The sequence below is a fragment of the Ziziphus jujuba genome, chromosome 2, assembly GCF_031755915.1.
Source record: "Ziziphus jujuba cultivar Dongzao chromosome 2, ASM3175591v1".
NCBI classification, from domain to species: domain Eukaryota; kingdom Viridiplantae; phylum Streptophyta; class Magnoliopsida; order Rosales; family Rhamnaceae; genus Ziziphus; species Ziziphus jujuba.
In genome coordinates this window covers 19,007,617-19,017,730 of record NC_083380.1, presented here as the reverse complement: position 1 = coordinate 19,017,730, position 10,114 = coordinate 19,007,617, and the positions used below count along the sequence as shown (strand labels likewise).

General features: G+C 28.7%; 1 protein-coding gene across 1 annotated transcript; it reads right to left on the bottom strand.

The window, feature by feature from the left end:
* Window positions 1-2,356: 2,356 nt before the first annotated feature.
* On the bottom strand, window positions 2,357-6,849 carry LOC107418961 (cysteine-rich receptor-like protein kinase 26). The gene is given in 7 exon segments (XM_048473045.2): window positions 2,357-2,844; window positions 3,422-3,572; window positions 4,030-4,267; window positions 4,349-4,565; window positions 4,771-4,892; window positions 5,578-5,706; window positions 5,883-6,849. Coding segments are annotated over 7 exon segments (2,019 nt in total). The 5' UTR covers window positions 6,688-6,849; the 3' UTR covers window positions 2,357-2,487.
* Window positions 6,850-10,114: the final 3,265 nt, after the last annotated feature.

Below are 10,114 nucleotides of genomic sequence, written 5' to 3'. Positions count from 1 at the left end.
CTACTAAAGCATTTTATGATGGCCTTATTAAAGTAAATGGTTTTCTTATAAATAATATATCAATGTGACATCCAACTTCCATGCAAAATTAAAGAAATATAAGCCATCATTACAACTAACAGCAGATGATAAATTTTATGACCATTAAATGAAACAATTTTGAATGGTGAACTGTGACAAACTAGAATTCCAAGAAATTGCTTAATCATTCCAGACAATTCCTTCACAGTCTCACTTGCATATCAAATTTCCTTTAAGAAGAAGCATACAGTCTCACTTGTCCACTAATCAATTTATATTGTGCAAATATATAATTCATATCACCGCTCAACAAGCTACTAATGAAGACATTGTCTATCATGGAAAATAAATCATTCTGTTATCCAAAAAATGAATTTTAGATTAAGATCTGATTGTCTATATTTAGATCTCATGACTAGAGAGTCATTCTCATGGACCTCTTGTTAGTGGTTGTTTTTCTTCGGTAGAAACCTCTTGTTGGTAGTTGTTTTTCTTCGGTAAAAACCTCGTGATGGTGGTTAGTTTCATCTATAAAATTCTGGTTTACAACTATGATCAGATATTTAGATTTAATATATAAACTTATCATTATCCAATGTTTCTTCATCCTTACCCAAGTCAAGCCACATCTTTAACTTACAGATATCCTCGACGAAGTACCAAAAGAATCCAAACAGAATATTGACCAATTTTATTACAGTTTTCTTATGAAAACTAGGTATATATTTATCACTTATTCTCTACAGAGCAATATTTCCCCATCCCTATCGGGGTTGAGCCACATCTTTGACTTGCAGATATCCATGAAGAAGTACCAAAAGATTGCAAACAGAGTGAGCCACTAATTAAAATAACATATTTAGTAGCTACAACCATCACATAAACAAGAAACACACAGGGAATTAAGCACATAAACACCAAACCTGGCAATTCCCTTGGAACCATAATCTCTTCCAACTAGCCAAAGTAATAAATCTAATATATCTAGACAATATAATATCAAAATTATATAATCTAATATCTGTAATTGTTATTGCAAATCAATTGCTAGCTCAAAAGACAATCGAATTATTTAGGTAGTCGTGACTGAAAATTGATTCCTAAGGTTCTTCATCAAAATTGATTGGGTGTGCTTCAATTATAGGTTTTTAGATCTCATAGAAAATCAAGAAGAAATTAAACAAAAACAAAATTAAGAAGAAATTAAACGAAAGGCTCCAACTACCCGAATTTGGAGCTTCACAATTAGTCTTCCATTCTCAGCACTTCACAATCGATTTTGTAGAAGATGAAGTTGTAGAGACAATCAACTCCTTCGCAATCGATTTTGATGAAGGTGCAGAGAATCAGCTCCTTCGCAATTGATTTTGTAGAAGATGAAGATTTAGAGATAATCAGATCCATCGCAATCGATTTTGTAAAAGATGGAGGAGTAGACGGTGGACTGATTTGAACCTTTTGAAGATGAAGATGGGGACTAATGAAGGTGAAGGCAATTTTTTTTCATAGGGACTGATTGAAATTTTTTTTTTTAAATACTTAAATTTGACAAGGAGTCATTTAAAAAAAAAAAAAAAAGTAGAAAGAAAATGACCCATATCTTAGAGAAAGTAGCTAGTCCTGTCCTCGTCGGGTTAGGGAAGGACCTGACTGCCTTGCCTTGATTACCCTCTTAACTTTCTTAAAAAGAAAAAAATCGCTAGAAGTCATTTAAATGACCCTTTTTTTTAAAAAAAAAAAAAAGATAAAAAAAAGAAGAAGCCCATATTAAAACAGTAAATGATCCATATTAAATTTAGATACTTAAACTTGAAAACCTATTTCTTTTTAAAAAAAGTAAACCTATAATTTTAAACATCATGGCCAGATTGTTGATGGTTTAAAGATTTTATAACACTCAAATATATGTGGCAATATTACACTTTTAATAACATTCTACTATATGTGTTGTAAAATATTAAATGATGAAACATTACACTACTAATGAATGTTGTTAAAAAACTCATTTCACAACACTCTTTTCTTGAATGTTGTCATCACATATGGTTAAATCAAAATTTTTTTCTAGTGTTTGTGTATATAGGGCGTGTTTACAGTGCAGTTCATCCAGATGCGAATCCGTATCAAAGTCGATGCTTTAAAAAAAAGCATCGATTTTGGTGTGTTTATGTAACAGCAAAGTTGATGTTTTTTTTTTTAAAAAACATCTGTTTTGGTAAGGGTTCACATGCAGATGGACCGTACCATAACAACGTCCTATATATATATATATAGGGTAGAGAATACTAACTTTTCTACCACATAGTGGTTTTGCAGCTAGTAGGCCGTCTCCAAGAAAGCATTATTATCTAAGCTTTAAAATTTCATGCTAATAAAATATTGAATAAGAGAGTAGACAAAGATAAAAGGTTTTTTAATCCAAAAACATATTCAATTACTGTTTGATTCATTAATGTTCGGCCACAGCTACTGGCTAGATTGGCTACTAGTTGAAGCCTCCTTTGCTGAGTTGCTGCAATTAGACATTGTCTTTGATTTCGTCATATCTAATTGATGAAGCCTGAAACTGTGATCGGATGCTAGCGGCATGTCATATTCACGGCTGCCATGCATCAAAAGAGGAGGATGTGAGGGTTGTGGGAGAGAGAGAGAGTGGCTATTAAGCATCGTAACAACTGAATTCATGGTGGGTCTATCAGCGTGATTTTCTTGCACGCACAATAATGCAATGTGGATGCATCTCATTATCTCACTTGTTGAGCCATCTCTCATTGTAGGATCCACAATATTTAAAGCTGTGCCCTCCTTCCAATTCATCCATGCCTACATTGAAATACATGTAACTCTTTATATCATCTAGTTTTAATTTAGGTCTTTAATTTTTTTTTTTAAAAAAAAAAAGAAAATAAAAAGTTGCATTTTAATAAGTATCTCTACTTTAGATAAATAAAAGATCCATATCAAGATACTTATTATCTATATAACCAAATAAGTAATGATCTATTAGAAAAATGTTTCCAACATAAGCTAGCAATGCATTCAAGTATCAAGTATTGAAAATGTTACATTAATTAGTGACTTAAAATTAAAACCTCTTGTGTTGAAAGTGTCACACTAATTGTTGATTTAAAACTAAAACCCTAATTTATCAATTTCCATGTCAATAAGTATCCATTACAAAGATAAGACTATATTCCCAATAAATCAAAATTGTAGAATCATATACGTATATATAAGAGATTTTTCTAACATAAGATGAGAACGTAGTGACATGTCAAATGTAATGGTTTAACACAAAACTCTAATTACACAAGTAATAACTCTCAATAATTATCATGTTAATAAGTGTCTACACGTAAAATGGGAAGTTAAACTATGTATATAAAATGTTTGCACTTACATGGTTTAGAAGATCCGTTGCGTTATCTTCTTGATCTAAACAAGTATTTTTCTGCCCACTTATTATCTCCAAGAGCAACACTCCAAAACTATAGACATCCGATTTAATCGAAAATTGTCCATGCATTGCATACTCAGGTGCCATATATCCACTGCCAATGGAATAGGTTTAAGTAATTTACATGGAAGTGCCTTTCATTGTTAAGAATTCATTAAGTAATTAGTATATCAAATGTAATGTATTTTAGAGACTTCAAATCATTTCTTAGAATATTCATTAAACAAAGATCGAAATATATTTGGAAGAAATGATAAATTATCTTATAGACAAATGGTATATGGATATATATAGCAAATCACAGACACATATATCAAATACACTGCATTTTGTAAGGAAAGGGAAAAAAAACAACAAAATAAAATGAGCTCGGGAAAAGTAAAAGAGTTCTACTATTTCTCTATACTAGAGAAGAATTTATATCGAAATAGAAATTTAATTTGATTAATTCTTTTAAGATAAGGAAAACATCAAATTAGATTGGAGGCAAAATATACTAACTTCACAAAACAAGATATTAACCTAAGCTCCATTAATTGGTATGCACTTACTATGTTCCCACAATTCGATTTGTTCTTTCTTGAGTTTGATCAACTTTAGACAACCTTGCCATTCCAAAATCAGCAATTTAAGAGTTCATTTCTTCATCTAATAGAATGTTATTTGATTTAAGATTACGATGAATAATTTTAAGACGAGAATCTTCATGAAGATAAAGCAGTCCTCGAACAATGCCTTCTATAATTTTGTAACGTTTACTCCAATCTAAATCTCTTTGTTTAATTGGATCTGCATCAATAAATGAATAAATTATATATAAATTGAATACATTCAGGCCGAGCAAATTAATGCAGAAATAAAGTACTATACCAAATATAAATTGATTAAGACTTGCGTTAGGGACAAACTCATAGACAAGAAGCCTTTCACTTTCTCTTTCATCCAAAGAAAAACCAAAAAGCCTAACCAGATTCCGATGTTGGAGATTGGCAACTAATTTAACCTCATTCTTAAACTCAAGATCACCCTGTTGGGATGTCTTAGAGAGCCTTTTCACAGCCACATACTGCCCATTAGATAGCCTTCCCTGAAAGTATATGAAAAGTTAAGTTCTAAGAAATTTTTTTTTTTTTTTTTTTTGGGAAAAAAGTTCTAAGAAGTTGCAACAGTTCAGATGAAATTATATTATAAGATAACCCATAGTTTTTCATAGTTCCACTAGTTAAACATTGTTGAATTTAATCTATTTTCTTTATTGTATTATTTTGTTCGTGACATTGATCAGAACTTACTTTGTAAACAGCTCCAAATCCACCTTCACCAAGCTTATTTGCATCAGAAAAATTATCTGTTGCTGCTTTTATAACGCCAAAGTCGAATTGCAGACATTCCAACCCATCAATGTCCTCGGGAGCTTTGAGTTAAGTAAAAAAAAAAGGTAATATTAACGTAAAAGACAACATAGAGAAGGTTTTTTGGTTTTTTTCTTAAATAAATTAAAAAAAAGAGAAAAAAATAAATAAAGAAATAAGGAAATTAGCACGAGTTTATCATAGCCGATCTAAACAGGAGGATGAAAATTTAAAAAAATAATTAACTTTTAAATTTTGCTATTTGTCGTTATTATTGATGATGATCTTTGACAAATATTAATATGTACATTTAATTTTTTTTATTTTTTTAATTAAAACCTTAATTTGGGAAAGTTAAACTCAAATGCTAGTTTATTGAATTAACAACTTAACCCCCAACGTCTGATCCATCATGAAAATGACAAATACTATTTTTCTAAACTTTCAATGGACATAAAATTAAATATATGAAAAAAATTAAAAAGGGCCACATGCGGTTTTAGCTTCTTTTTTTTTTTTTTTTTTTTTTTTCTTGTAATTTGTTTCCTTTAAAAATTTTGTTAATTTCCAAAAACTTTAAAATTTGAAAGAAAAAAATTTACATAATTACAAAATTAAAAATCATTTTAAATTTTGTTTTTTTGAAACATTTGCATCCTTTTTAGGACTAAAAATTAAAAAAAGAAAAAGAAATTAGCAATATAAAAACATCAGGAATGTAAAAACTGAAGCCTTAGATTTACATACTCTGAAACTTTTTCTTCGCTTTCCTCCTTTTGAAGAAAACGTATATGCCGATTGTTGTTAGTACAATGATGACAACGGCAGTCAACACAACAATAATGATCACAACAGTTCGTTCTGTGTCACTATTTTCTGAAAATTCACAAATATAGATTTTCTTAGCATCACAAAAATTCCTACCCACAAAAAAAAAAAATATATATATATATATATTTTTTTTTGTTATATGATAAGTAAAATTACCATTCACAAAATAAATTAAAAAAAAAAAGACTAAAAAAAAAAAAAGAAAAATATCTTTTACATACCATGTGGTGGTGGTAGACCGCCGTATGGGGACACACTGTAGAAAGCACCATACTCATACCTGAGAGTACAGCTGGGTTTAAGAACTCTTCCTCCACTTTTTCCAGCACAACAACCTGGAATTTGCAAAGTAGAACTCACCAAGCAATCGCTGCAATCTTGTTGGCTCAAATCTGGCGTGCACTGTACAAGTGCATATATGTCTTCAGCATCCGGGACCTTTGTATTACCATATGCAAACTTTCTAAGAGAATCTCCCGATGAAGCTTTACTTATTAGCCTTTCTAATAAAGGATCGAGCGTCTTCTTGTACTGTTCCGCGCCGGCCACCGATGGATTGGGGCTGGGCAGCAACCTGAATGGGGCTTCTTTCTTCTTATAAAATATGGAGCTGTTGGAGTAGCGCACCAAACAGCGCTCGCCCCAAATGATCGCTTCCTTTCGGTCGGGACAATTCATCAAAAGCCTCGTACACTCGTTTATACAATCCCGACACTCGTTTGGTACAACGTCTCCTCTGCAGAGTGCAATTGCGTTAACTTTGTCAGGGTTTTGTCCCAAGGAAGAATTGTAGAACCCGTAATTGTTATTGGTTTCTGATACGAAGGAGGTCAGGAGGCGGTTGAGGTTTTGTTTGTAGATAGTGCTAGCATCGGTGAGATTGCCGTCTTCGGAGGTACAGTTCCAGCAGTATTCAGCTCTCTCGGTACAGCTATCTAATTGTGCAACGTTGGGGGTGAATAAAAGGGGCGTCAGAATTGTTATAAGAAATAAGAAGCAAAATAGTTTTGAGGAACAATTCATCATCTGATATGATCAGTGAGCGATCTTGAATTACAGTGGAAATAAAACTTGCACAATCTTTTTTATTAGTTGATGAAATTGTCTGTTAAATAAACTTAGAAATATGTCAAAAACGTTAAATATGTGCTTAGAAAAATCGAACGTACGTCACAATTAGATATTTGGACTTTTCCTCCCACTCACGAACAGTGCGCCCCTCCAAAGGTCATGAAGATGAAGGTTTTCTAACTTGAACTTTCTGTCCCCAAAAAAAAAAAAAAAAAAAAAAATAATAATAATAATAATAATAATAATAAATAATAAATAATTTTATTAAAAAACAAATTTTTAATGTTTATAAAATAATTTTTTTTTTGAAAAAAACAAATTTTAATGCTTATAATTTACTGTATTATTTTGGGAAGATCACTTAATCTCCATGAATAAGTAATTACTAGAAAATTTTTTTTTTATCTTTTTAAATAGAACTGCCACAGAACTCAACATTTTTCCCTTTTTTATTTTTATTTTTATTTTCTTTGTGTGTTCGGATTATACATCCACTTTGTCAAATTCCATCATAATTTGGTCAATTCATAACCCTGTCATATCGTTTTAGCAACCAAAAAAAAAAAATATATATATATATATATATATATATATATATATATATAAAAAGAGTGATTCTGATCACAATATGGAATTTACTAATTGGATTACATTTTGTAGTCATATTTTAATATTTCAAGAATATTCTTTGATAAGATATTACAAATACCCATAAACTCATAAGCAGAATTAAAAATAAAATACTATGTGCACTATAATAGAGTTCTAAAAAAATAACAAACCTTAATAGAGGTGATAATGAAGTTTAGGATTAAGAGGAAACAGTAAACAAAAATAATTGGCAAATCATTTATTTCAATTTTGAAGATGTAAGTATTAATCTTTCTTTTAGGATTTATTTGTTTTCTCTGGATATGTGTGCATGTGTTTTTATCTACTCTCTGCACAAATTGTTTTTATTTTCGTCATATATATTTTGAATTCATTGGGTACACCTGGCCAAGATAATTTTTAAATTTGTCCAAATTATATATATCAAAGAAAATAATTGCTTTTGTATCCAAATGAAAATACAATGATATATGAAATCGTCCGATATATATAATAAAAAAAGTTCAACCCATCTAAGTTTTGTATACCAAACGACTTTAATTCTATTCGAATAATAAAAAATAAATGTAAACACAATGATATGTAAATAGGGGTGGCAATTTAGGTTATGACATGGTGATACGACTTGAAATGACACGAAGTTAGTGGATTTGGTTTATCATAACTAGGTTTGAGTCAAATTCAGATCAATCTGTTTAACATTATTAATAAATATGTCAGTTTCGGATTGACATGCTTAATCCGAAATTGACACAAATTGACCTATTTAATTAAATGTGTCAATTTCAAGTTGATTGAAATTGATCCACATTAACTCATTTAAGTAAACATGTCAATTAACGTCAAAATTTAACCCGACTCGATTATAACCCGTTTAAATTATAACTTTAATATATTAAATTTACCATTAATAAAGCATTAACTAAAACTTTTTTTTTTTTTTTACTAAATATCAAATTATTTAAGGTTTTATTATTAATTAAAAATAAAAATAAAAATTATTCAAATAATATTTATTTACTTAAATATAATATATTTAATACATGTATGGATTTACGGACATTGAAAAAATAAAAATTAATATGCCTAAGAGTAATGGAGATGTAGAAAATTAAAAACATAACTATTAATATTTTTTTTATATTATTTTTAGAGTAGTATTAGGTTTATTATGTGTGTGTGCATATATATATATATATATATATATATATATATATATATATATATATATATATATATATATATATATATATATATATATATATATATATATATATATATATATATATATATATCTATATTTAACTATTCTATAAAATTGTTATATTATCAGATAATATGTTATATTATTATAAATTTGTAACTATAATTATATGGTTTTACATATATATTTTAATGTAGGATTAATTAATGACTAAATTGTTTTTATTTTATATTAAATAAGTTAATTTATTTTATTGGATAAATTTTATATAAACGGATTAATTCCGTATAAATGGATCATGTTGACTCAAATTAACCCATTTAATAAACGGGTTATACGGGTCGTGTTAGGTTATTTGTTTATTAAATAAGTTGTGTTTGAGTTGAAAATTTTTGACATAATTAATAAATGAATCGGATTTGGGTTAAACTATTTAGCATGATTAATAAATAAATTAACACGAACACGACACGGCAATATGAATTACCACACCTATACATAAGGTCATCTCATATACATAACCTAGACAATTTGAATCTTTTTGGGCTATGTATACTAGACAACTCTAATTCTATCTGGATTATATAAACTGTATGAAAATGTAAAGATGTAAAGTCGTCCAATATGTAGCTCGAATGACCTGAACCTGTTCAGCTCATGCATATTGGATGACTTTAATTCTATCTAAATTACATAAACCAAATGGAAAATTGATGATATGTGAACTGGCTTATTTGTATGCATATTTTTATTATTATCTGGTATATAAAACCCATCGTAGAAGTTCTTGTGAGATTGTTAGCAGGAGCAAAAAGCTTGTCTCACATCTTGAACTTTTGTTATTATTTTAGATGAGCTGGTTCGGATGGATGTTGCTCTGCTCATAAAGGTAGAAGATGAAGTAGGACGGATTTGAGAATTAGAGTAGTTGGTGGCCATCTTTTAATTTAAAAGGGGATTAATGATAAAGACATATATTGTCTTTATTTAATTACCTTTAAGGGTAAATTACATATAATTAATTGTTGTAAGTAATAAAAATTTATATAATATATAAAAGTAAAATAGTTAGCAAATTTTTTTGCTACATGCCATTTTTATATTTATTTGTTTCCCTTCAAAAGCATTAAAAAAAACTAAAATTCAAAAATAAAATTTTCTTAAAAATTCCACAATCTTAAAATCCTTGCTATATGTAATTCATTTTGTTTTCCTCCAAAGGTACTACAAAAAACTATCAGAAATTAAAATTGTTTGAAACATTTCACAAACTTAATAAAAATTGAAAGTAATAATTTGATCTTGATTTTTGAAAATTTTCATAACTTATGGCTATTATCAAGATTTTACTATAAATCATTACAATAACGTGTATATTGGTTTTAGCATAATTTATATAAAAATATTTTCACAAATAATATAGATAAATAATATTTTTATAAATAAAAATTCCAAAATCTTCATAAAACCTAGAAGGAAAAAGTTGATATTGATTTTTGAAAATTTCCATAATATGTGGGTAAGAAGATTTTATTTTGGTGATAGAAGGAAACTTGGCAAGAGGAT